At 39.7% G+C, this 27,841-nt stretch overlaps 2 protein-coding genes across 2 annotated transcripts in view; one reads left to right on the forward strand and one right to left on the reverse strand.

Moving 5' to 3' along the window:
• Positions 1-27,371, forward strand: part of HSF2BP (heat shock transcription factor 2 binding protein) — a 44,221-nt gene extending 16,850 nt beyond the window's left edge. The window contains exons 6-7 of the mRNA XM_054974268.1: positions 21,018-21,121; positions 27,163-27,371. Of these exons, the coding sequence (XP_054830243.1) occupies positions 21,018-21,121; positions 27,163-27,371 (313 nt within the window). The remainder of the gene's footprint in view (positions 1-21,017; positions 21,122-27,162) is intronic.
• LOC129326122 (60S ribosomal protein L35a-like) lies at positions 21,887-22,333 on the reverse strand. Its single transcript, XM_054974266.1, has one exon. It carries the CDS (start codon positions 22,259-22,261, stop codon positions 21,929-21,931), a length of 333 nt encoding a protein of 110 aa, XP_054830241.1. The 5' UTR covers positions 22,262-22,333; the 3' UTR covers positions 21,887-21,928.
• Positions 27,372-27,841: the final 470 nt, after the last annotated feature.

Consider the following 27,841-nt stretch of genomic DNA (forward strand, 5'->3'; position numbering starts at 1 on the left):
AAGTCAGCAGAGAAAAGGGGGAGGGGAGGGGTGGGGTTATATACTTATGAGGATATGCATTGAATAAGTTGTATGTATCAACCAATTATACTATATTACCTCATCCAATAAAATTTATAATAAAAAAAGTAAAATACTAGAGTAGCATTGCTAGTCAGAAAAAAACCCACCTGTCATAAATCTGTATTTTCTTGGCTAATAGAACATTTTGTTTAATTATATAAGTAAAATTAGATACCTGATGAAAATATTTAGATATTTTAAAAATAGGAGTACCATTTTGTACTGCAGAGAAAAGCAAGCCGTTTACGACGGGCAGAGGAGTAATAGTGGGCCATTTGCAGGCTGTGTGCCTGGGTGGTTGTGTACAGTCCGTTTCAGATTTGAACTTTGTCCTTTGGACAGTTTAACAGAAGATGTTTAATCTGTAAGTATGTACCTGTTCCTTTTTAAAAAAAAATTTTTTATTGGTGAGTATAAATTTCAAATTTGATAAATACATTCCCTTAATATCTAGTTAACCCTATCCCCCACCCTTTTCCTCCCCCCTCCCTATTGACTTCCAACAGCTTTCCAACCCATACCCCTTCTTATTACTTAAATCTATTCATTTATACTTTTCTACCACATGTAGTCCTAGTTTCCCTTACTCTAAGCACATTCTTATTTTACAGATAATCTCATACCCCTCAATGTAGTAGACCAGTAAAATATAGTGTAATATATAACAAAAATCTTAATTTAAACATATTCTATTTCTTTTAAACATATAATCTATCAAATATACTACTATCAATATAACATATATAAGACCCCTATTGTGTGCCGTGCCACCAATGTAGCACAGCAACACAGTACAGCAAAACCACATTATATAGTATACAATCTGATCCACTAACGTAATATATTGTATATAGTATACCCCATTAGTATATTTATTTAACTATACTCATATTCATATAATCTGAATAAAATTTCCCTAATCCTTATACTATCTTAGATTATAGTTACATTTCCCCTATATGGTAGGATCCCCTCTCTCTCCTCTTATCCTTATTTTTCTCTAAAAATTCTCAAACTGCCACAGTTCTCCTTTTACATCCCATTTTTTTCCCAAGAATTGTTTCAATTTCCCCCAATCAATAATATATTGCCCTAGGTCAAGGTCTTTAAGTTTTCTTGTCATTTTATCCATTTCTGCCATGTACAGCAATTTATAAATCCAATCTTCTACAGTTGGTATTTCTTGTGTCTTCCATTTCTGCACATACAAAAGTCTTGCCGCTACAGTCATATAAAATAACAATGTTCTATACTGCACTGGAACAGTCCCCATTCCAAGGTTCAGTAGCAACAGTTCTGGGTTCTTATTTATTTGTATTTGTAAAATTTCATTAATTACTTTGATTATTTCTCCCCAGTACTGCTTAGCTACTTCACAAGTCCACCACATATGATATAGTGATCCTTCATGTTTTCTGCATTTCCAGCATTTGTCTGACATATTAGTATTTCCTAGCGCAATTTTCTTTGGTGTTAAATACCATCTGTAAATCATTTTGTAGACATTCTCTTTAATGTTCGTACAAGTTGAAATCTTCAATGTATTTTTCCATAGATGCTCCCACGCCTCCATCGTTATCTCTTTATGAAAGTTTATTGCCCACTTCACCATCTGGACTTTTACTGTTTCGTCCTCTGTATACCATTTCAGAAGTAATTTATACATTTTAGATATTTCTTTCTTGCCTTCTTGTAATAACACTTCCTCCAACTCCAATTTTTCCAATCTTATACCTCCTCTCAGGCAGTCCGCATTATAAAGATCTCTGATCTGTCTATACTGGAACCATCCATAACAAGGAGACAATTCTTCTTCAGTCTTTATTCTCAACTTTGAATATTGTATTTGTGTAATCTCCTTGTAAGTTAGGCATTGCTGTTCATTATCAACAGTTCTCGGATCTATTACTTCATACGGAACCACCCATGAAGGAATTCCATCTTCCATGTACGCTTTATATTTCTTCCAGACTGTGAAGAGGCTTCTCCGAATGTAATGGTGCAAAAACATAGAGTCCGCTTTTACTTTATCATACCACATGTATGCATGCCATCCAAATATTTTTTTATGTCCTTCCAAGGCCAGAAGCTTACGGTTTTTTAACATTATCCAATCTTTCAACCATACCAGACATATTGCTTCATGGTATAACCTTATGTTGGGCAATTGCAAACCACCTCTTTCCTTCGCATCTTGTAGTACCTTCATTTTCAGTCGAGGTTTCTTGCCTGCCCACACAAAGTCTGAGATTTTCCTTTGCCATTTGTCGAATTGTTTGGAGTCTCGGATAATTGGTATGGTTTGCAACAAGAACATTACTCGTGGTAAAACATTCATTTTTACTGCTGCTATTCTGCCCAACCAGGATAGGTTCAATTTGTTCCATTTTATTAAGTCCTTCTCTATTTGTATCCACAGTTTCTCATAATTATTTTTAAACAAATCTATATTTTTTGCAGTCAGTTCAATCCCCAAATATTTTACTTTATTAGTTACCTCACAATCTGTTATCTCCATTAGCTCTTGCTGCTTCCGCTTGGTCATATTCTTACATAAAATCTTTGACTTCCTTTTGTTCACATAAAAACCAGCCAGGTCTCCAAACTGTTTTATTTTCTCTATTACCTTTGGCATATTTTCAATTGGGTCCTCTACTATTAACATTATATCATCCGCAAAGGCCCTGACCTTGTAGGAGAACTCTTTTATTTTCATTCCTCGAATTGTATCGTCCTCACGAATTTGAATCATCAGTATTTCCAAAATCAAGATAAACAACAATGGTGACAAAGGGCACCCCTGTCTTGTTCCTTTACTTATTTTCAATTTTTTAGTCAAGTCCTCGTTCACTATGATTGCTGCACTTTGGTCTCTATAAATTTCCTTAACTGCTTGTATGAACTTTTCCCCCATTTGCAGCTTTTCCATAGTGGCAAACATAAAGTCCCAGTTCAGATTGTCGAATGCTTTTTCCGTGCCCATGAAGAAAAAACCAACCTCTCTGTCACAGTGCTTATAATATTCAATAGCGTTTATCACTGTCCTCAAATTGTCTTTAATTTGTCTGTTGGGTAAAAATCCCGCCTGTTCCTCAGCAATAAATTCCAACATCCATCCTTTCAATCTCTCTGCCAACACCTTTGCAAATATTTTATAGTCATTATTCAACAAGGAGATTGGTCTATAGTTTTTAACATTTGTCAAATCTTGACCGTCCTTCGGGATCAGTGATATGTTGGCTTCATTCCATGAATCAGGAACTCTTTGGTCTTGCATTGCTCCATTCATTGCCTCTTTCAGGAAGGGTGCCAGTTCATTAACCATCACTTTGTAAAACTTTGCCATTAGGCCATCTGGTCCTGGCGCCTTTCCTAATTTGGTTGATTGTATAGCATCCCTTATTTCTTCTTCTGTCACTTCCTTATTTAATTTCTCTTTCAATTTTTCGGAGATTGTCAGAATTTTCATCTTCTCTAAATATTCCGCTATTGAACTCTGACTCACTTCTTTTTTTTGGTACAGTTTTGTATAAAATTTAAAGAAGGCTCTACTAATGGCAACTTGATCCATCAACACCTTATCATCTTCCAGAATTTTACTTATAATTTTCTTCTCCTTTCTTTTTTTTAATTGCCACGCCAAATACTTCCCAGGCTTATTAGCACCTTCGAACGACCTCTGGTTCATCCTCTTAAGATTCCACTCTAATTCTTTGTTATCTATTGCCGTCAATTGCTCCTGCAGGATTTTAATGTCCTGATATATTTTCTTTTCCCCCAGTCTTTTCTTAAGCTGTATCTCTTTGGCTTTTATTTTGTCCAGAATTTCAGATCTCTTTTCCTCCTTTTTCCTCCTGCTCCTTGCATTCAAGTCCATTAGTACGCCTCTTATCACTGCTTTATAGGTGTCCCATACCTTATTAGTCGGCACTTCCTTATTCAAGTTGTATTGTATAAAAAATTTGGTCTCTCTTCGCAGCAACGCAATATTTTCTTCTATTTGTAACAGATCCTCATTTATTCTCCATCCTTTTCTTTTGAAATTTTTCCCGAATCTCCACATTGGATTATGATCTGAGCCTACCTTAGGCATTATCTCCACGTCTCTAGTCCATAATACCAAATCTTTGGAGGCCCAGATCATATCAATTCTTAATAGTGTAAGACGTTTTGCAGAGTAAAATGTGTATTGTCTATTTTTAGGGTATTGTCTCCTCCATACATCCTCTAGGTTTTCTTGTTCCTTAAGCACAAAAAAAGTCTTAGGCAATAGTCCTCTTTTTTTGTGAGCTGCTTTAGACTGCTTATCCTCTTCCAAATTTGTAACTCCATTGAAGTCACCTGCCAAAATTATGTGATCATAGGACAGGTCATCTAATTGTTTCTCTAAGTCCTTAAAAAAGTTCTCTTTTGCACCATTTGGTGCATAAATCCCAATCATCAATATCTTCTTAGAATTCCATATAATTTCCACTGCTACATATCTGGCTTCTGCATCATTTAACACTAGTCTGGGCTGCAACTCATCTTTTATATACAATACAACACCTCTCTTTTTCTTTTTAGAAGCAGCAACAAATTCTTTTCCCAATTTAGCAAGTTTCAAATATTTTACATCTTGTTTTCTAATATGCGTCTCCTGCAGACAGACTATGCTACATTTTTGTTTTAATAGCCAATGGAAGATAGCCTTACGTTTACAAGGTGAATTTAGTCCATTAACATTCCAAGATATGATTTTACACTCCATGATCACTTTCTTGTACTTTTTGGTAAGTCCTTTTCATTTTCCCTAATAAAAGTCTCCATCTCCTGTCCAGATCTGATGCTCTTTCTTACTCCACCGAACTCAAATGTCAGTCCTTCTGGTATTTCCCATCTGTATCTGATTTTCAACTCTTTTAACATCTGAACCAGTTCTCTATATTTTTTCCGCTCCAACAGCACCGATCTGGGCAACTCTTTCATGATTCTCACCTCTTTTCCATCGACTTCTAATGAATCCTGAAATTGTTTGCTCACAATTAATTCTGTTGTAGTTCTGGTCATAAATTACACAATCATATCCCTTGGTAGTTTCCTCTGGGCTGCAAATCTGGAATTAATTCTGTACACCACGTCCAGAAGAGCTGCAATCTCTTCCTCCTCCTTCTCCAGGTAGTCTGCCAAAATCTCTGTAATCTGATCTTTGGGTGTTTTTCCCTCAACTTCTGGGATCGCACGAAATCTTAATTGCTTTTCCATCTGTTTACATTCCGCAATGGCCATTCTCCCTCTCATTCCCCTCATCTCAGTCTTATGCGCTTCTGCCAGCGTTTCTACCGTTTCCTCCACCGCATTAACTCTCTGCTGTGTAACTTGTAGGTCATTCTGTATTTTGTCCATACCTTTCGTCAGTTCTGCCATTTCCAATTTAAGTGTCTGTTTAAAGTCTTTTAATTCTTTCACCATCTCTAACATCATATCTTTAAGCTCTTTATTCCCCTCTGAAACTTTTTTGTCTAAATTCTCCATCGTGATTTGCCACTCTTTCTTCGACATCGTGGGGCTTGCTCTGCTTCGCTCCCACGAGTCTGCCCATTTCCTTAACTCCGTGGCGCCAATTTATTACTTTCTAAAGTTTTAAAAAGTCCAAATCCAGTTTATTTTTGTCAAACGCTGTTTTAAAGTGTTCAAAATGTTGGGTGTTTTTTCTCTATGGTTTTATACTGAAGTATTCGCCCTTACCTTCTTCAAAGATGGCCTACTTCCGCTTTCATTGAGGTCTTCCTAAGTATGTACCTGTTTCAACATTTCTTTTCCACACTGCTTTTCTGAATTCACCACAACCAGGCCCTCAGTTCTTTACAGAACAAACAGCTAAAAGAAAAGCACAGAAAGAGCCATGTTTTTCTATATAATTTTAAATCTGTTCTGTTGGTAAACAGACTGTGAGACCAGGCCCAGTGGTATTATTCCCTTTTATTGTAGGAATTTTTATACAAATTTGCTTTGGTTGATGGTAATGAATCCTCGGTGTTCATGTTCTCTACCCAAAGACAGCAGAACATGCTGTATTGGGATAAAATGGAAGCGAACCATGTATGTCACTGATCTCTGAACAAAAGATAGCACTGTAATAATTGAAACCCTTCTCAGAAATGGGATAGGCATGAACAAATTAAAAAATCTGGACAGAGGTGAAACTTTTCCCAGTTGCTTTTCCGTCTCAATAAAGGCAAGGTTGTTATGGCAGGTGGGTGCCATTTTCATTCCCTCTGTACCCACCTGCTGTTGAGGCAGACAGATTTTTTCTTTTGAGAGAATGACAGAAGAAGCAAAGGATAGGAAATGCAGCATTTCCTTGGCCTTACCAATGATATATTATGTGAGGGAGGGCCAAATAGAACTTTGGACCAGAAACAGCTGCATAGGTGATCTTTCTAGATCCTGAGCCTGTTCCAACCCCACTTCCTTGAGGGCTTGTTGAGCAGTTCCTCATATTATAAGGAAGAAAACTCTCCACCAGAGTACTTGGGAAACACTGAAACCCAGCAGGGAGTTGTTCAGGATTCCCCCTTCACACCAAAACCTGGCTTCAGCCCTCCAAGGACATCACTGTTCTATGGACAGAGAAGAGCTAGACTGTTCTTTTCCTGTTGAGGACAGAAAGTACCTCCAATATGGTTTTAGCTAGACTACCCCATCATAAATTCCTTCTGCTCCCTTTCTGTGCTAGGTAGGAGTACAGACCATATTGTGTTCCAGGCATTCAGAGTGTGGCCCAAATGCTGAGACTTCATACCATACAAGGTATCAGAGTCAAATACAAATTGCCTGGGAATTCAACCTGGGCCGATTCCAGACGACTAACCTTAAATCGCTCCATGCCGCCCTCTTCCGGATCGCAACGGGGAAAATGCGAAATATCGCGTTTCCTCGCGCGAGTTTTGCGCGTCGTCGTGCAAAACTCGCGCGAGGAAACGCGATATTTCGCATTTTCCCCGTCGCAATCCGGAAGAGGGCGGCATGGAGCGATTTAAGGTTAGTCGTCTGGAATCGGCCCTGCTCCTCCCTCCCCAGTGTTATGCAGCAAGGCTGTCAAAACAATGAATGAAAGAAAGAAAATGATGCCACACTACTTCTTCCTTCCCAGCTCAAGGACTTAATTCCTTCACACCATAAAGGATTCCTTCACAGCATAAAGGATTCCTTCACACCATAAAGGACCCCATAAAAGCTGCCCAGAGGCTTGAAGGCAGATACTCAAAATATGCAGAGACGAGAGAGGAGTTGGGATGGTCAGATGGAGGTGCTGTTGCTGGTATAGAGCAAAACATGACCAGTTATTCTCAGCAGAGAACTTCTTTCACCTGCTCTCCAAGGCATAACCTTTCATCTGGAGTATATTGACAGGTACTAGCTCAATCTTTTTTAAAAAGTCATTCCCATTCTTTGCTAATCCACTTCATGTGATTGTTCTTTGGGTGAGGATAAAATGGTCAGTCTTCAGCTACCCAAGGAACATGCCCCTGCAGTAGTCCTTATATCATCTGTGATAATTTCAATAGAATAGGTTGTAATGATCAGAATGATTAACTGTGCTGAGATGACCCATCATGGAAGTTTCGAGTCATCCTTCTACATCCTCTTCTCAGAGCATCTTCCATGACATTTAACACAAGCTGAAAGTTCCTTCTTAGCATAAAGATCTTAAAAGGCTCCAACAGAAGATTAAGGGGCGTACATACATCACAGTGCCTTTTCTGGCCAGTTCCACTCTCAGGGACTGGGCAATGAATTCCAGATCCCCAGGTGTTCCAATGTCATCATGTAGCTTCTTCATTAAGAAATTGACCCTTACTCTAAAGCAGAGACTATCCCTAGAGGCAAGAGTCTTGGAGAACAGCTGGACCTAGTCTTGACAAAGGGTAAAGATAAGAAAGTTCTTATTCTACCAGCTGATGAAGAGGAGCATAAACTGAAGACATATTCATTGTATTAAGGCATATACTGCTTTCATAAGATCCAGATACTTAAAACCCAGTGGAAACCAGCTCAAGTCTTTCTCCAAACTGGCATTAGGCTTACTCACAAGAAACAGGAAAACTTCAGCCTTGCTCAGGCAGTCTTCAGTCTCAAAGACATCAATGACCTGTGTTTATTTGCACCATGAAGGGAAATATTCATCTTCTTAGTTTCTCAGAATCAAGAGAGGTGTCACAGGATCCAGGTTGTAATCTAGGAATCTTAGCATTTAAGATTTTAGAGTCTTTTCCAGATGTTGAGCAACTTAAGGAAATATTTTTCTTCACCTTTCTCAAAAAGGATAGGGAAGTTGGATGGGTGGGTGGCTAGAAGATACTAGACCTAAAAAGAGTCAATGAATTCCTACTTAAAAGCATTTAAGAATGGAATCATTTCATCCCATTCTGGCATGTCTGGTAAAGGAAGCTTTCTTGGCTTCCCTGAATCTGATGGAGGCCTGCCCATCAAGGAAGCTCACCTTTTGAGTTTTGATTTGGGGGTCTCCAGTTACAGTATTGTACAGTGCATATTGCCCTACATATGCCCCAACAATTTTTCCCAAAAGTCTTTGGTGGTTTAATCCAGACGATTTTTCTATATACTGTTAGATGGATTCCTGGTCCACATATCATCCAGAGCTCAGAAACAATGAGACTTTCACAAATAAATATGGGTTTCTAATCAGCAAAGGAAAAAGTAATTTCTTTCCTCCTTAAAAATGCAACTAGAAATATATCTCCATGTTTTAGTAAATTCTTTTGGAGGAAGGGGCTCTCAGATTTTAGTGTGGTTGCTCTGAACAAAGTATTCCCAGATCTGATGATTCTAGCAAAATTCCAAACATTTTTGATTTCTGGACTGGAAACAACATGATTTGAGTCCAGTAGCACCTTAAAGACCAACAAGATTTTCAGACTATAAGCTTTAAAGAGTAAAAGCTCCTTTCTTCGGATATAAGAAGCACTTGCCTGTCGAGCTCAATCCAGTCAATTCTTGTACAATGTTAGACAAATATCACTGAGAAACAGCTCCTGAAACTTCTGCTTCAGCCAGGAATGTGTTTCTTCTGGAGTAGTGAAGCAAGCTGCATTACTCAAAGGGAGGTCAACCATTCTCAGAATCTCTTTATCACTGTTAATCCAGATGACAGGCTAACAGATGGGATTGCACATGGTGGGGGTTTCTTCATATAGGATGTGATTGGGCCCCAGTAAGAGCAGCCTTTTCCTGGAACTCAAGATGATTCAAGTAATTCTGGAGAAATATTTATTGGAAATACCAATTAAAGAATTGAGCATAGAATTATTTTAAATCAAGCAATAACAATACAAGAGATAAATTCTGCAATTAAAACTTTGAAGATTGCAAAAGCTCCAGGTCCGGGTGGATTCACAGCTGCTTATTACAAATCTTTTGAGGATATATTGGCTATACCGTTGCAAAAGGTGATGAATGAGATACAAACTAAGAAGATCTTATCTCCAACGTGGCAAGAAGCAAATATAACTTTGATACATAAAGAGGGGAATGATCCATTTACACTGCAATCATATAGGCCTATATCTTTTTTGAACGTGGATTACAAGATATTTACAATAATAATGGCTCAAAGATTGAAAAGATGCATATGTGAGGTGATACATGAAGATCAAACAGGCTTTGTCCCAAAGAGGTATATGAAAGATAATATCAGATACCTCCTTAGTGCAATTGAACATTCAAGACGAAAAGGTGAAAAAACTGCATTTATGTTTGTTGATGCAGAGAAAGCCTTTGACAACGTCTCTTGGAAGTTTCTTATGAAGACATTGCATAGAATGAATTGTGAGATTGAGTTTTTGAATTGGATTCAAAGTATTGACACCAAACAGCAAGCTGCAATCTTAGTTAACAGTTCGTTTATGAAGAAGATTGAAATAAAAGGAACATGGCAAGGTTGTCCAATTTCACCACTGTTGTTTATACTTGCTCTTGAAGATTTGGCAATGAGAATCAGAGAAGATAGTAGAATTGTTGGAATAAAAGAGGGGAAAGAGATGTGTAAGATAAAAAGTTATGCAGATGATATGGTTATATCAGTGACAAATCCACATACCTCCCTGATTTATGTAATGGAGCAAATATCAAGATTCGGGCAGCATTCTGGATATAAACTGAGTAAGAAGAAAACAAAGATAATGTTACTCTCGACAATGAAAGAGGAATCTGAAAAGATCGGAAGCATAACCGACTGTACCAGTACTACAAAGCCAATAAGATATTTAGGGATAAATGTATCTTCACAAAGTGAGAACATCTATAAAGATAATTATCAAAATGTTTGGATGGGAATTACTGAAGAATTGCAGAGATGGCATGGTTAGGAAGAATTGCGACTGTTAAAATGAATATTTTACCTAAATTAAATTTCCTTTTTCAAATGTTTCCAATTTACATTGAACAAAAGATTCTTAACAGATGGCAGAAAGCTATAAATGACTTTATATGGAAAGGGAAGAAGCCAAGGATAAGATTTAAAGTATTACAAGATGATAAAAATAGGGGAGGACTGGCTGTACTGAATAGCAAATTGTATCATCAAGCAGCCGCGCTGGTTTGGATAACAGATTGGATTATGAATCCTAGCAACAGATTGATTAAATTGGAAACAGCTGATGCTAAGGAAGGTGTAATGTTTTCAAGTAAATGTGTGCATGTAATTTTAAATGCTTGGTGTGAGATAGGTGAAGAGTGGGGGTGAAAGAGAGGAATGAGTGAGCGATATGATTGGTCCAACTGCCTGTATTGTCTGGGTGAAACCCACAACACTCAGGCATGTAAGCACTGCCGTACCTTCACTCCGAAGGCCAGAGCAGAATGGGCGGATAGACTGCAAGCCTCCCTATGGCAGCATGCCATGGCTGCAACTGATGCACCGGCCTCAGCAAAGACCACTGCCTCGTCCGGTTCGGCTACCCAGCCTGGGCCCGAATCTTAGGGAGCCAAGACAACATGCTCCCACTCATCACTGGCCCATTCAGAGTCTAGACCGCCATCAGATCTGATCGTTTCTTCGACTCAGAGTAACATGAAACCGGCCATGCTTACCTCCTCAGATCTGATTCTGTTGGGGTCAAAGACCCCTCGAAGCAGGATGCCTTCAATGTCTATAGTGCTTTCGGAGCATTCTCCTCGGACCCAGCATGACAATCCTGCGGCTTCGAGAGCTTCGGAACTGAGGACTCCTCAGAGTGGAACACCATCAGTGTCAATCGCTTCGGACTGACGATCCCCTCAGAACTGATGAAGTGACTCTTCAGCTCTGAAATCATCAGCTCCAACAACTGCCATGGAACCATGAGGCTGGTTTGGAGAAGAAGAAGAAGAAGAAATGCATCATTCTTCTAAACGTGACAAGGCAATCTTGGAGAGTGTAATCTCTCCTCAACCGCCTGCAGAGCATCGGAGTGAGGTCGGATCCGAGCCCCCCAGCAAGAAACATGGTGGGGTCAGGCGACCATTCATCATCCCGCAGTACTCCCTATTCTAGGAGTGGGATGGAAGAGGATGTCATCCTCATGGAGAAACTGCCTACCCCTTTGGGGCGATCTGGATCTCCCTTTCAAGGCTCCCAGTTGTTGCGTTTGTCCCAAGAGGAGAGAGGACGTTCCAGGCATAGGGCTAGCCCTTACACTCGTAGGTGGGACAGCCCTTATTTCAGAGGCAGCCAATTACTCAACAAGCTGGCTCCCCACCATCATTACAGGGAGAGTTCTTATTTTTCGGAACTCCTGGCAAGAGATCATTTTGGATCCATCTCCGTAAGGGCCTTTTCCTATTCTGGCTCCAGGCGGACCCTGCACTTGTCTGAGGCGGAGTTTGAAGAGGGTGCTCGGTACCCAAGGTCCAGTGACACACCTCCATCGGATTCACCTAAGGGAGTAATTGGTCTGGCGGAAGAGGCTTCCCCCACAGATGACTTCTGTGCTTACAACGAACTGCTCCAGTGTATTGCTAAAGATCTGGAGATTGACATGGCTTCCACGGAATCGAGGTCTAAAGATAAGATCCTTCAGCATATCTATTTGGGATCGACTCCTGCTGTCGCCTTCCCAGTGATTGAAGGTTTCGTTGAGCTTCTGACTGGACTGAATCTGAAACCAGCCTCCACTCCTGCTACAAACAGGAAAGTCGAGAATCTCTACAGAATAAAAGATGATCTCTGTCCATTTCTTTCAGTGCATCCTCCTCCTCCTCCCCTTGTCACCGAGGAGATGCAGGCCAAGCCCATACAAGGGTTTTTATCCGTCTCTTCAGATAAGGAGAGCAGGAAGATAGATACCATGGGGCAGAAAGTCTACACCTCTGCCACTTTTGGCATAAGGTTGCCAATTATGTGGCAATGATGGCTGCTTACCAGCTACTCCTTTGGAATAAAGTGGCTACCTTCATTCCCCAGTTACCTGAGGATCATAGAATCTTCCTCAGAGTTATCCAGGAGGAAGCAGTCCATCTATCCTGCCACCGAATTAGCATGAGCCGTAATATGGCAGATACCTCCACCAGATCCTTGCTTTGGGCTGTCGTGCTTCAAAGGTTCGCATGGCTGAGAACTACAGCATTATCTGTGGAGACAAGAAATAAGGTTGAGGATCTCCCTTTTGAAGGACAATCTTTATTCTCAGAGAGGATGGATGAATATTTATCCAAAAAGAGAAAGAACAGACTTACGGCATGCTCATATGGTGTCCTCCCTCAGCAACATCCCTCCAGCAGGTCGCAATATAGATCTTTTGGGAAAGGTCGACAACATCGCTTTCACCCTTACCAGGGGTATGCCTACCAAACTTAGCAATCTTACCTGAGCCCACAGGCATCCTTTTCTAGAAGGAAGCAAGGTCATAATAGTAAACAGGGAGCTCACTAGCAACAGGCTAAGAAGCAGTCCCACTCCCATAAGCAACTCTGACAATTCTGACCCAATGTTTGGAGTCAGGCTGAGTTCTTTTTTCTCTGAGTGGTGCAATATCACCTCTGATGTTTGGGTTTTACAAATAGTTAATGTTGGCTATAAAGTTGAATTTTTACAGTTACCTCATCTATGACTCCCTACATTCTCTGCTCAGGGTTCTCAACTTGGGGTGCTGTCTGAACTTTCAGCTCTTCTGGAAAAGGGAGCTCTCCGGGGTCTGAGTCCCAGCCCCCAGACTTGCCAGGAGGGAACAGTGGGAGGCAACCGGGAGGCAGCGGCCCTGCCACCCCAGCCAGCAACCAGGTCCAGAACCTGCCTGCTCCAGGGGGAAGGGGTGAAAGGCCAAAGCCTCAGAGGGCTGGAGGGAGCAGGGAGAGACCAGCTAGTCCTACCCTCCAGGGGGAAGAGAGGGGGCTAAGCAGGTCAGAGGAAAAGGGCCAAGGCAGGGGGAATAGGGACCCAGCAGCAGCCCAAACAGAGCCCTTACCAGCCAAGAAGGAGAAGCAGCCACTACAGCCCAGAGCCACACCCCGGCTAGAAGACAGTAGCCTGGCTCAGGAGTTGCTAGGAGCCAAGCCCCTCCAGGTGGAGCTGCCACAGGCATTCTGGGGGAGGAGATGGGTAGCCCCGCCCAGCATCAACGAGCAGGCAGCCCAGAAGCTGGCCAGGGCAATTCCTCACAAGCAAGGCCAGGGAAGCTGAGCAGCACAGAAGCCGGCTGGGGCAGCTCCTCGCGAGCAAGGCCAGGCAAGCTCAGCAGCTCAAAGGCCTACTGGGGCAGCTCCTCATGAGCAAGGCCAAGGAGACCTCAGCTGGGGATGGCTCGCATTCAACCCCACCCTGCCAGCAAGGCAAGGAAGCCTAGAAGGGATTAATGATAGGATGGAAACACCTGAGGGAAGGCACAGCTGGGCCAAGTCAGGAGAGGGAACAAGCCTGGAATGAGGGCAGGGCGGAGAAAGGAAACCCTATAAAGGGTGGCTAGGAAGAGCTCTGGGGTGGTGGGTGTGAGCAAGGAGTGATGGTGTGGAGTGAGAGCAGAGCAGTGTGAGAGTGGAGGCTTAGAGGAGAGTTCTGGGAGGAGGAGATGATGGAGGACGCAGGGGGTGAGCAGGCCAGCAAGTGGACTGAGAGGGAGTCTGGGTGATGTATACCACTCCTCCTTCCACAGATCAGGGTCCTGCAGCATCCCTGGTGCCCCTCTGATGTCAGAGCCGGCCCAGCTGGCGCCCTGCCCAGCGGTGGCAGCGACAAGCCCTGACAGGAGCTATTAAGGAGGTTATGGATAGTTCCTCACAGTTGGGTTTTTACTCCAATTTGTTTGTTGTTGAGAAAAAGGATGGGGGTCTCCGACCAATCCTAAATCTCTGTGAGCTGAATAAGCTCATCTGAGTTCATAAGCACAATGTCTTTCAATATCTCTGCCTTCTCAACAAGCATCACTTCAATCTTGTTTTGGTTCAATTTGCTATTTTTCGGCCATTTCACGATGGCTGTCAGGCAGCAATCTAAGATTTCTACTGCATCCTGTGGGGACTTGGATAGTCATCTGCATATTGATGACATCCAACTCCATAGCTGCAAATGAGTTCTCCTAAAGGTTTTACATAGAGGTTGAATAACATGAGAGATAAGATTGCGCCCTGTGGAACCCCACAAGATAGTTCCTATTCTGGAGACAGCTGATTTCTAATGGCAACCCTTTGAGTCCATTCCATGAGAAACAATTTAAACCAGTCCAGGGCACATCCTTTGATGCCCACTTCTGTTTCTAAACACCTCATCAGGATGGCGTGGTCTATTGTGTCAAAGGCTGCAATTAGATCCAGGAGGAGCAATAAGGTATGATAAAGTAAAGGTCAATGTAGACTTCATAAACCATTATATTAGGAGAGCTATCTTGAGAATTTGGAATAAATATAAACTGAGATTATCACAGAAAACACCACTTTGGATTTCAACACAGGAAGCATTTTATAGTGGTGAAATGACTACTAAATAGGAATGGCTGACTTCTGGAGACTTACCAAAATTCTCACAAGGAGACTGTAAATTGAAGACAAGGGAAGATTTAATAGCTAAAGGTTATAAATGTCAATGGTTTTTCTATGCCCGATTTCTAGAAAGGTTTAAATCAGATTTTAAAATTATGGGGCTTTGGTTACGAAAAGACCAAGTTTGAAAAAGAGCTTTGTACAAATGATGAACACGTTATTTCTAAAATGTACAAACTTTTGTTGAAATTTGAAATGGAAGAAGGATGTGTGAAAGACTGTATGGTAATATGGGCTAAAAAAATTGGCTATAATATACAAATGGACCAGTGGGAAAATATGTGGGTAAAGGTTCACTTTGAGTTCCACACTTAAAGAAAATTTCTATTAAATGATGTACCGGTGGTATATGTCTCTTGATAAATTAGCAAAAATGAGTAAAAATGTGAGCAACACGAAGGAACATTTTATCATCTTTGGTGCACTTTGTCTACCTTTATGGTTAACTGGAAACCCCTTATTGACTTTCTGCGTGAGACAAGGAAAAATGAAAATGAGGTTTTGATTTTTAAGAAGATAAATTTGGTGGAAATAAATAGAAGGGGGGCAGTATTGAAAAAGTAAATTTTGGAGATAGTATAACTAAAAGTATAATGTTTGTTAAAATATGATCGGTGTTGTAGAGAAAAATGGAAAATGAAACATATTATTTTTCTTTATTTTCAATATTTGTTCTTTTTTTCTTTTTGTATTTTTTCCTTTAATTTTTTCTTCTCTCTCCCCTTTTTATTAGGCTTTTAATCTTATTAATAAATTAAAAAGTATTCCTATTTTTTTAAAAGACATCACATTGCAGCAAAAAGGGGAGATATCTGCATTGCAGCAAAAAGGGGTGATAGACCATAATACTATCCTTATATTGTTCTGATCCATTTATAAGAATGTCCTCCTGAACACTTCTGTTTTTCACATTCTGCAAAACAACAGAAGCATGGGGGCCTTTCTTGATGAATACAGGCAGGCCTTTCCATAATGTGGGAGCTACCACAGAGCATGTGTGTGAACGGGCAGTTGCCAATTTTAACTGTCTGCAGGGTGGCTTTGCTCAGATTAGTGCACCTGTTGCAGTGAAACATAGCAAGAGAGGTGGTCCTTCATGTATGTGATAGCCGGAACCTTGAACTGAATCCAGGAGCTGGTTGGTAACCAAAGAAGTGTCTGCAGAATGGCAGCGATATGCATCTTCTGCTTAGCACATGATAGTAGCTGGGCTGTAGTGTTTTGTACCGATGCGTTTCTGAGTTGTCTTCAAGGTCAGACCCACATAGAGTGCATAACAATAGCCTAACCTCAAGGCAACTGTAGCGTGGATCCATGTGGCCAGATCAGCCAAGTCAATATAGGGGCCATCTTCTGATCTACCTGAAGCTGAAAAAATGCTTTGTTACAGATGCATTAGCTTGCTTCTCCAGCAGTAAAGCTAGATCCAGTATAACCCCATGGGTCTTAATATTTTCCTGATGACTAGGAATTTTGCTCTCTCAATTTTTGAGTTGTTATTCAGTTAGGTGCCATTTCCTCAGAAGAAGAAACATATTTTTCATGAGAATAAGCCCTAGCCCTTCCTTTGCTCTAGAAAAAAAGTCAAAGCTATGAATACTAATATGTTTGTGTTCCTGGGCTTGAGTTTGACATCTTTTCCCACCCAGAACAAATACTGCTGTAGTAATATTACTTAGTTGAGAAGGTGGCATGGTATAGTCCAGTCTGGTCACATTTTGGAAGCTAAGCAGGATCAGTACTTGGATGGGTGACCCCCAGGGAAGGCTCTGCAGAGGAAGGCAGCGGCACACCACCTCTGCTTCTCACTTGCCTCGAAAGCCCCTTGCTGGGGTTGCCATTAGTTGATTGCGACTTGATGGCCCATACACAGAAAATGACATTCTGTTGACTGACAGATTAAAATAATTCTGTTTAAAACAAAAATCCTAAAAACAAAGCAAATTAACAGTGCATTTCTAAAATACTTTCCTAGAAATAAGATCTATTAAAAAGACTTCAGTAGGATTCTCAGTAGACCACCTTAGAAATGTACTGTAAAAGACATCTGTTGCAACATTACTAAATAACAAGAATGTGAGATAAATTTGTTTTGATCTGTTAGCAATTGTTTAAATTTCTTCTTCCGAACCTGTATTCAAGGTAAATTCTGAGGAAGATAAGATTAACTTTTTGGCCATCAGTTACAAGAATAGGAAAATAAGTAAATGTATTTGTTTTAAAAAGTTTTCTTAGGTCACTGGCAAGTGTACAAATTAACAAAGCAGTTGGTAATAAAACACACTTCTGGAGTTTTTTTAAAACAGCTGACAGAGCATAGCACTTACCCAGCGTGTATATTTTCAGAGTGCTGTGTAAACAGTAACAAGTGGTTTGACAAGAGTAGATCACTGTAAAAATAATGGTATGGTGGGTGACTTTTGTGATCTAACTAAATAGAGGATCTCTCTAAAATGTAAATAAAAGAAGGATGAATTGTTTGTGTTTTCTACTATTTCTGTAAACTCAGAATTAGTTTCTGTTTAATATCAGGGCAAAATCCTGTGTTTACTATCCAGATTCAAGACTGGTAATTAAGGAAATAGGAAGTTTTAAAGTTTTGATTCCTAAGATTTAGGAACAGTATTTTTCTTATTTTGGTAGCAATTGTTTTTATTGTGTATACCACTGGAATCATCATAACCTTTACTGAATTTATTGGTATTGCTGACATTATCACTTGTATATGCTCAATATGTTTGTTTGTTTGTTTGTTTATTTATTTATTTATTTATTTATTATTTCGATTTATAAACCGCCCATCCTCATGGGCTCTGGGCAGTGAAGTTCAATATATGAACTTCAAATGCTAGATGTAAGATTTCAGAATTTAATTATATATACTTCAAATAGGGGGTATTGCTTTAAAAACAGCTTACCTCAGTTTTGCTGTGTGTTTTAAATTAAATTGATAATTTCTGTTCCAATGTTAAATTGACAGAATTTTAGCTGTGTCATTATTATGTTTTTTAAAATGTGTAATGATCTTGTGATAATTCAGACTGTGGTTTTCCTATTTTTATTAGAATCTGTTAGTTTTAATACATCAAATACAGGGGCAGTTCTGTTATTATAAGCTGAAAGCAAAGTCCCTTCCTGGGTGGAGAGAAAATCCAAGACAATGACCAAAACCAAAAGCCATGCATATCAACTGTATTACATGGTCTCTTTAATTTGATTTTCCAAACTGATCTCCAGCTCAAAAATGGACCAGCGGTCAGGCAGAGGGGAGGGAAGCGTGCAAAGTTAGTTGGAGCTCAGGCTGCCTCCTCTCTTTAGAATGGAATCAGACAAGACCCTCCCCCATACAAGACACGCACTCTCTCTCCAGAAGCAGAATAGTTGTTGCTGGGATAACAGAGGGTAATGTTAAGACTGATTGTTTCTTCCCCAGAGAGGAGCTTTCTTGCTAGGCCAATTTGTTTTCAGCCCCGAAGGATAAAGGGGGAAGGTTGCTCAAGATCCTGATTGAGCCAGGGGAGGGAGGATTTGATGACAAAAAGCACTTTGGAACAATGATTCTAACTTTCACCCAGGTGGGAAAGGTGAAGGCTGGGCATACTCTACATGAGGGGCAAACTACCTAGGTGGGAAAATCTTTGATGATTGCACTGATTCCCTCTCCTTGGAGGAGGGGATTGCGGAGCTGGGTTGGCAGTGGCAAGAAACCTCTGAAGGATGACTCCCTGCTTATGCTTTCATCTGGCAGTCACATACATGCTGAGGAATCAATATATATATAAGAGAAGTTATGTTGGAACCAACGGAGCTTAATGCTCAAAGTTCCACCACCAGGTCTAGGCTTCTGTCTCCTTTCAGGTGAGGCATGGATTCACCCTGAAGCTTTAACCTAGATGGGAAGTTAACAGTGCGCTCCTAAGCAGAGTTACAGTCTTCTAAATTCGTTTAAGTCAGTGGGCTTAGAAGCATTGAAATCTGAGGACTGAATTATTAGTGGCCTATGAGGAACGTACAAAAAATGTTGGTCTTTTTGTGAGACTGCTTGTCAGTGAATTTCTGACATGAAAAATGTAGAGTCTGAAGACGCTGACTGAAACCTTATCCATTCCCTCCCACTCCAAAAGATGGTCACCTGAATCCCAAGTATAATGAGGCTAGTTATGATTACTCAGGTTGTGGTGCAGGGAAAGAGTGGATGGGTACAGTTCTACCAGCTCAAAAGTCACTCTCAGTGATCAAACGTAGCTTAAATCTTTTATTAAGATTTAATGGAGAACCAACTGAAGTGTGTGTTTAGTATTGCAAACTAAAACTCTGTACAAACCTATGAAAAAAATGTCTATCCATTTAACTTCCCATACTTCCACTTTGTCTTATAATGAAAATATCTTTTACAGTTTTATATTATGTGAACATTTTTGCTGGATTTTTTCTACTTGTTTGAAAGACCAGGCTGCTTTACACCAGAGTCCTTTGGTGTAAAAGCAACTTGACACACAGAAATTTGTCACTTTGAAATATTTCTACTTATCTCTATGGCAGGAAAAGTTTCACCTAATACAGTGGGGTGGAGGCTTCTCTTCAAAGCAGCACATAATAAAATAATAAAAAAATGACAACCCTTGAGCAGCCACTGTAATACTACAGACCATGCTTCCCAGTTAGATTTACCTGCAGCATCATAGAAATGCAGGTTATGGTCATATATGTGCTGTACAGCCTTATGTGCAACAGTTTGTACTTGGCTTTGCAAAGTGTCCTCCATTCATTTTGTCTGATAGTGGGAAAAGTCACTGTCCTAATTCATAACTGATCATGGCTTTTTAGAATCCAGAATCATCCTAAGCAAAGTTATACTCTTCTAAGTCTGTTGAAGACAGTGGGTTTAGAAGAGTATAACGACGTAAGATGACTGTAAAAAACTACTGCATTTTTAAAAAAAAGTTAGTCATTTCACTGTATTTAGGCTGTATCACTTCAGGCTGTGTAGGAGCTCACATGGCTGAACACTCTCCCGTTCTTTCTAAAAAAGAAACACTGTCAGAGAGAAAAGTATACTCGCCTGGAACTCTTCTCCTTTGACATCCAATGTGCAGAGATTTGGGGAGGGGTATATGAAGCAGCATTCGATTATATTAAGCCCTATCTTCAATCTCAAGTGGTACAGCCCAAGTAAAGGCTTGCCGCCTCTGTGAAAACTGCCCTCATTCACAACTGCATGATTTAGTACTTAGGATATTTTCGGGTCTGATACAACATAGCTCCTGAGTAGCATTATTTCCAGTGAAGCATTAAAAATAAGGTACCTGTTTTATAGCTATTTTGTGCCTGACTCCTACCTTGGAGAAGGGACATCGATGGTGAAAAGATCAGCCGGAGCTAGCAATGAAGTGGTGCTGTGTGAATTTTTAAAAGCATATGATATTTAGAGAAGCTGGTGTTTCTTTGGGTTTTTTTTTAAGACTGAAGGTATAAAGAGAATGAATGAAGTGAGGAAATAAAATTGTCTTGGGGTTTGTACTTGTGTGACAGGATTTTAAATTAAGCCCCCTCAGGCTAATTTTTTTAAGTGCCCTTTTCTGTTTGTCAGGACAAGTAGCTTAATCAGGATGAAAAGCTGTCTGCTGGGGACTCCCAATTAAGAGGATTTCACTGAAAGGTGTCCTGTGTTCATTTAAGGCCATGTTCATGAGTTCAGTGGCACTGAGCTGCTGTTAGTTTTTTGCCACTGCATTAGTACAGTAATGTGCATCTGTTAAACATTAATAAAAAGGAGCATATAGGGGTATACTGATGTAAGTAGGTGTGCCCTGTGTTAGAAAGTGCAGCTTTGTTTTTTGAATCCAGGGACTATATTGTTTGTTGCTGGCTATCGAATGTATAGTGTGATACAAAACTGCACAATTCCATCTCCCTTTAAACACTTTTTAAAAAAATTTCAGGTTGATGATGATGTCCTTATACAATGTAAGTATCAACGTAAAAGGCTTGAAGTACATCAGTGAAAATCCTGGGTTCTTCCCATTGCTCTGGTGGCTCCTAAATGGTAAGGACTTTAATGAATGTAGGACTAGATCATGGTTTTACTAGAGCACAAATGTAAATATACATCCAAAGGGGGGGGGGGGATTTAACCTTATTACCATTCATTAAATCACCAGGCAACTAAATCCATATAATTTGCAGTAAAAGGCATGTTTTGGAAAAGAATGAGTGAGACTGGGAGGATGGGTTTTATAAGAGAAACAGAGAACTGTGAACAAGACTTTGTTAGGAGAGATCTACCCTACCCTGGCTCAAGATACAGAATGTAGGTGACATTGAAACTTAGGCTCTGAATTTTGTGTGTGCATCCTTTCTGATTACCACCAGAAAAGGAGATATATCAGTGTGGAACTATTTCATTGTGGAAAAAACACATAACGACCTCTATGTAGCGGAGAAGTTTCCGGTGAGCTCTAACTTTGTGGAGAAATGGTTCCCATTTTTTGAACATGTTGAAAAACAACATTCAGCCGAAATAAAAAATCCTTCAAACAATAACTCTGTCCAAGGGTTTTACACTGTAAGGTTCCACAATGTATATAACTTTGTTGGCATGTGCTTACTCTCCTTCTGTAACAGAATTCCATGACTTGAATTGATTGTTAGTTTGTTGTACATGTTCAAGTTTGTATGTTGTAATTGTTTTATTTCAATAAAAAGTTATAAAAAAAAAGAAAGAAAAGGACGTATCAGGAACTATTGTCCTTAAGGTATAAAGACTATATGGCAGACAGTCTTCCAGTATTTGAATCCTTGAGCTCTGCCCTTTTTTTTTTAATATACTGTAAATTTTATTTTCTGCCCACATTTAGTCTCTAGATGGATACAGCATCACTCGGATACTGTGTCCAATGGCTTTGGCAGGCAAGTTGGAGCGGAACTTTGCTTGCACCATGCTGCTGTTTCCGTGGGAGCGGGTCACCTTCCCCCAGATCACTCTGGTTCTGTTGGGTTTGCCACCAGGAGTCACTGTGTTGTTTTTTGTTTTGTAAACATAGGTACATTTCTTGCCCAAGTAGAATTCTGTCTCATTGCGGGAATAAACGCCCTCAATCTTCAGAAGGGCCGTGTGCTCCCTCTGATTGTGGAGTCCTTGCTTGTAGCCAGCGAAAGTGGCCTTGGACCACAACCTGCCAGTCATGGTGCTGCCTTGAGGTCCTGTCTCCAGTAGGGCTCAACGGCACCGGCCCAAGATGGTGGCCAGAAAGAGCGAGCGCAGGTGCGGGGCAACCTTGAGCTCTGCAGCAGAATAATCAAAAATAAATGCTGTTGTTTAAATAGTTGGTCAACCTTCTGTTGATCTTGAAATAAACCTTCAAGACAAAACTGATTCATAGGCTAAGTAATAATAGTCATCAAGCGAAGAAAGTCTGAGGTTAGGGAAAAGATTAAAGTAATCTTTGTTTTCTTAATACTTCCTATGGATCTACTTTAGAAAAACCAACCTCTGCTTTTCTACATCTCCTCCTTGCCCCTGTCTTATCCACCCAGAGTTTGTTCATATATAAGTAGTACAATTCAAGATATTAAAACTGTTGTGAATCTCAGTAAGATGGCTTGATAAACTACCCAATATACTTCTCAAAGAAGATTGCATTGTCATTTTTCCTAATGTATAGGAAATCATAGTTTCCACATGTAACTCCAGTCCTAACCACATTTACAAGGAAATAAATTTCATCAAACTTAATGATACTTCCTGCTGAGAAAATATGGATAGGACTTTGTTAACCAACTGTGACATTTGGGAGTGTTATTTAAGTTAAGGGTCTAAAATATGCCCTTCAAAAATGCAGTATTATAATAAAGCTGTTCTTGTGTAGAATTGCACATTTGGTGTTACTTAGTATTTAATTAAATGTCTTGCCATCTTCTGAAAACACAGAGTATTACATTACAAATGGTGATGTAAAGAAGAGTGGAAAATTCTCTATTCCAAAGTACCCCCCCAACTTAATTTTGGTTTTGGACATGTATACATGTGGTAGGTGGCTTCATCAATTTTCAGTTTAGGGTACAGTGTGTTTTTATTTCATTATTTATAGTCCACCCTTCTCATTGAAACTCAAGGTGGATTACACAGTGTTAAGTCCATATGATCAGTGGCCTGGACATTCAATATTAATGCAATAAGGTATGGATTGCAGAATTATGAATACAAAAAGAAATTTGAATACAGAGTTAAAATAATGCTGAAACAAAGTATAAGCGCTTTGACATAGCATATTAAATGATGCTGAAGCTTTCCAGTAGGTACACAGTATAGGCTACAGTCCCTATTCCTTTTCCAATTCATGTCTTTAAACCATTTCCCCACAGTACAGCCTTCTCACCTGTGTAAAAAACCCTCCTGAATAGTTCAATTTTGTGTCATTTGTGGAAGGCCAGGAGAGTGGGGAGGCCATTAAATTTTAAATTTCTTAAGTATTTGTTTTTATTATAATATTAAACTTATTAAATTTCTTGTTTGCTCACAGTTGGTGACAGTACTAAAATCAAAATTAAATAAAACCTACAACAAAACATATAATAATAATCACTATACTACAATATTTTTAAAATTACCTGATATCTATATAGCCTTAGCTTTCAGAAGTGAAGCACTAATTAAAATGCTTTTCTGCACTTTGGCAAATGTGAAGGCTTCTTACATGTCCATAAGTGGGGCCAGCCTGAAGTGTGAAAAGGGACATGGATGCAAAATTTATCTTTGGGCATATACAGTTAGTTCACAGTATGTTACAAATAGGGAAAAAATCTTCTGAAACAACTACTCATTTAAAAACTTGACTATTGAGAGAAGCCTGTTCCCAACTCACAGCAATTAAGCTGATTTTTTCCAAGTTGGACTTTATGGAATAGATGAGTTTAGATCAGAGGTTTGCCAACTATTCTGTCAAGCTTTATTCACAGAGGTTCAGTCTCTTGTAATTCCACTTTCCCCTACCTTTTACTGTGCGTTCTCTGTCAGCAAAGCATTCCCTGCCTTCACCCCTCAGGGAAATACCCAACAACCTTCAAATGGTACAGACTGGAGACTTTCCTGTAATAGATTTAACATTTTCCCACTGATGAAATCATCTATCATTAGCAGGTATTTGGAAGTTCATTGTGCCTAGATCTGGCACAATGTTTGCTATTTCTCACAAGCATAGGGATGTCTCAGCCTGTGTACAGCAGTGAGGCCTAACTCACCACAAATATTATTGTTTAGGGATTTTATTTTCTGTGTTTAATAGTACTGGCCACTGTTTCATCACTTCTGGGGTTTCTTGTGCACTCTGTCTCTGGAAATAGATGTTCTGTCCTCATCCTGAGGATTCATGTTCTAAAAGAATACAGGAAATGGAAAGAGTGGATAGTACAAATCTCAAAATGTTGGTCTTCAGTCTACTTTTTTTAATGGCATACCCTCTTCCCAGGTAAATTCTTTACCAAATCATCCCCACCAAACCTTTTCCCTCTCGTTTCTGAACTTCTGCCTCCTCACAGAGGAGACATACCTGTTGCCTAGCTCAGGCCCTCACAATTCCTTCATTGAAACCATCCTATGATGTTAATGTTAGTGATAAAAATATCTCTGCTGTGCTTTACTCCCTGTGACCACAATCTCCATTGCAGCCTCATCATGCTTAACTGGAAGTAAGTCCCACTGAATTCACTGGGTAAAGTGCATAGGGCACAGGCTTCTGTGTGTTGCCAGTGACCAGGCCGTAATAAAACAATATCATTGCCAGCATGACATGATGTTAAAATGTTTTCGTGTTGGGGGGGGGCGTATTTAGAAAAGCTAGTAAATTAGTTCAGCTTGAACTTGGTACCCATTATTTGTAAGACTAATAAATCCTGCTCCTGCATCTGATGACCTCAGAATGGCACGTGCCAGTTGAATTCACAGAGGCTATTACAGATTAACAGTTTAGCATTGATGTAATGCAATTACTTAAGCCCCATTACAGAGAATAGTTCATCTGAGAATTTACTGCTAATGACACACGTGACTGCCATATCTGTCTGCCTTATCAGGTGTATTTGTTAATGGATGAATGCTAGTGACATCAAACAGTGATGGTGTTAAGAAAAAGTGAAGATAGATTTTTAATATGTCATTAATGCATGCTGTTCCATACCATTAGCACATAGAAGAATCCAGAGTATTTTCTATAAATGATTAACAGACTGTATTTTTAAAAATCACTTGAAACATTTCTGTACCAGTCCTTTGCGAGGATATGATGTCATTTCACATTCCCTGCTACTCCAAGTGGGAAGGAATTCCCTTGGGAATACTAAAAATTTGTAGTGCTTTCACAGTATTGCAGACCTTCTGCAGTAATCATCCACATATCTTTTATCTTGCATGAAATCATTTGAGAGACACTTGGCTTATGGTGGAACTATTCAGGAAATGGCTTTAATAGTTAAGATCAGATCTTGGTAGTGAGAAGTAGAATGTTAAGGCCAAATCCTATGCACCTAGAAATGAGTTCCACTTTGTTCATTAGGCTCATTGACTACTATATGTACAGAGGACTGCAGTCTTAACATTGCTTCTGTGCTTAGAAAAAATGTTCACAATTTGTATTGCAGAATATATTTTTACTCCAAGCCAAATTTCAGTGTTTTGGGCTGCTAAAATTGTCCCACCAATTTTTTTGTGCGTTGTGACAATAGTTAATATGTTTCACTGTACTCAGACCCAGCCTGAAAATACACTTTCAGATGAGTAGATTCACCCCTTGTCTTGCATATTAAATAACTCATACCAGTTCTCTTCATTTATAAACTGATAGTTTTTATTTTCAATTTGAAACAACCCCTACCATGTTTTAAACCTAACATGTTAGAAAACTAACATGTTAGTTATACAGTTTAAAGAAAAACATGTAAAATATAGTAATTTCTAATCTTCATATCTTGGAATTTATGTATACCAAAAACATTTCTCTCTGGTTTTTTTCATATCAGGAATGAGGAAGGTCAGTATCTCTTTAGAGCACTTAAAGTGCTTGCCTGAATTAGTATTTTATGTAAAAAATGGATCGGGTGTTTTTGTTCCCCGATATGTTATATATACTGGAGTAAAATAAGTACCCCAGAAGTCAAAATCATTAGTTTCTGGGGTTGCTTTTTACACCACGTTTTATTTTTGGTTTTTTGCTTATAGGAAAAAAACCTGTAAAGAGTAAGTTGCTGTACTTTAGGGGCACTGTTTACCAATTACTAAGTGGCAATTTCCTAAGAGTACAAAGTTATATAGATTCCTACTTTTCTATGTGTCTCTGTAGACAAGACATCTTACATGAGGATGCTCGAGTGAAGAGAGTCGCAATGTTAGCTGGGAAACGTAGGAGACAGCGCAGAAGACTTTGTCACTTTCACCTCTCTACAAAGAGCGGGGAGATGCTCCTCAGAGGGTTTGTTAATTTTCCCTTGCCCCTTCTCCTCCCTAAAGGCTATGTTAATTTCACCTCCTGGTTAGGGAGGCAAAGAAGAAACAAACCCTCCAAGGAGCAATCTCCTGTCTCTTTGTAGAGAGGTGAAAGTGACAATGCCTTCTGCTCTGTCTCCTACATTTCCCAGCTAACATTGTGTCGCTCTTCACTCGAGCATCCTTGTGTAAGATGTCTCGTCTATAGAGACTCTCAGTATTCTATCAAAAAACATGTAACCAGGATAGAATTCACACCCAAAGTCCCCAAAGCTGGTAGCAAGGTTTAATCTTGTTTTTCTTCAACAGCATCCTATCAGCAGTGAATGGTATCCTCAGTCCACTGCTGAAGAATTTAAAAACAGCTCTGCTTTAGTAATCCGCTAGGTTGTGATGCCATTTTATGCCAGAATTCACTGATTGAAAACCAGTTGGTAATAATGCAAAAAGCAGTAATACGAATAAAATAAGTATTTATGGGATAATTACATTTGAAATATAGAGCAAGGCAATAAAATGATCAAGTAATGAAAGTCAGCCATAGAAAACCTTCATATGGGGTGACTGTTTAAAACTCTGCTTAGCTAGATTATTTTCTCTATCACTTGTAGATCCAGATCCAGAAGTGTGTCTTCATGTTCTACGACTTCTCCAGTCTGTGATTTTGGAGCCAGAAGTTTTAGCCAAGTCAGCTGCAGAGATACGTGACACTATGCCATTGTCACAAATTCTTACATTATCAAAGTGCCGTAATAGAGATCTTCAAGTGCTGGCCCAAGAACTGCTTGAAGACATTAAAGTATTAGAATGTGAAATATAAAGATGGACACTATGATATTATCTTTTAAAATTTCAAGATTTTTTTTCAGTTTTGTTGCCTGTAAAACACTGTTGTTCATTTTAACATTGAGAGCTAATATGCATTTGAAAAAGTCAAGTTTGTGAGTGTGCAGTGAGTGAGAGCCTCGCTACAAGTGACATCTTTCACGTGAAGGGCACTTGATCATTTTCGCAAGTCTTTCTGGGTACTGAAGTTCCTCTCCCACACCCCTTTTCCTTCTGTTCCTTCCCCTCTCTGTTAGCACGGCTGCCTGAAGAGACGGAGAAAGCCTACGACAGCAGCTTTTGCAAATCGTCTTGCTGGGGGGGTGGGGAATGCTCTAGAGAAAGCTGACATGTCGGGGAAGTCCTCCCCTCTCTGTTAGAACTGTTAGGATCACTGCCTTAAAAGTCAGAGAAAGCCTGCGTTTGCAAATCGTTTCTCTAGTCACAAGCCTGCTCTCAATGATC

This window comes from Eublepharis macularius, chromosome 3 (genome assembly GCF_028583425.1).
Source record: "Eublepharis macularius isolate TG4126 chromosome 3, MPM_Emac_v1.0, whole genome shotgun sequence".
In the NCBI taxonomy this organism is placed as follows: Eukaryota; Metazoa; Chordata; class Lepidosauria; order Squamata; family Eublepharidae; genus Eublepharis; species Eublepharis macularius.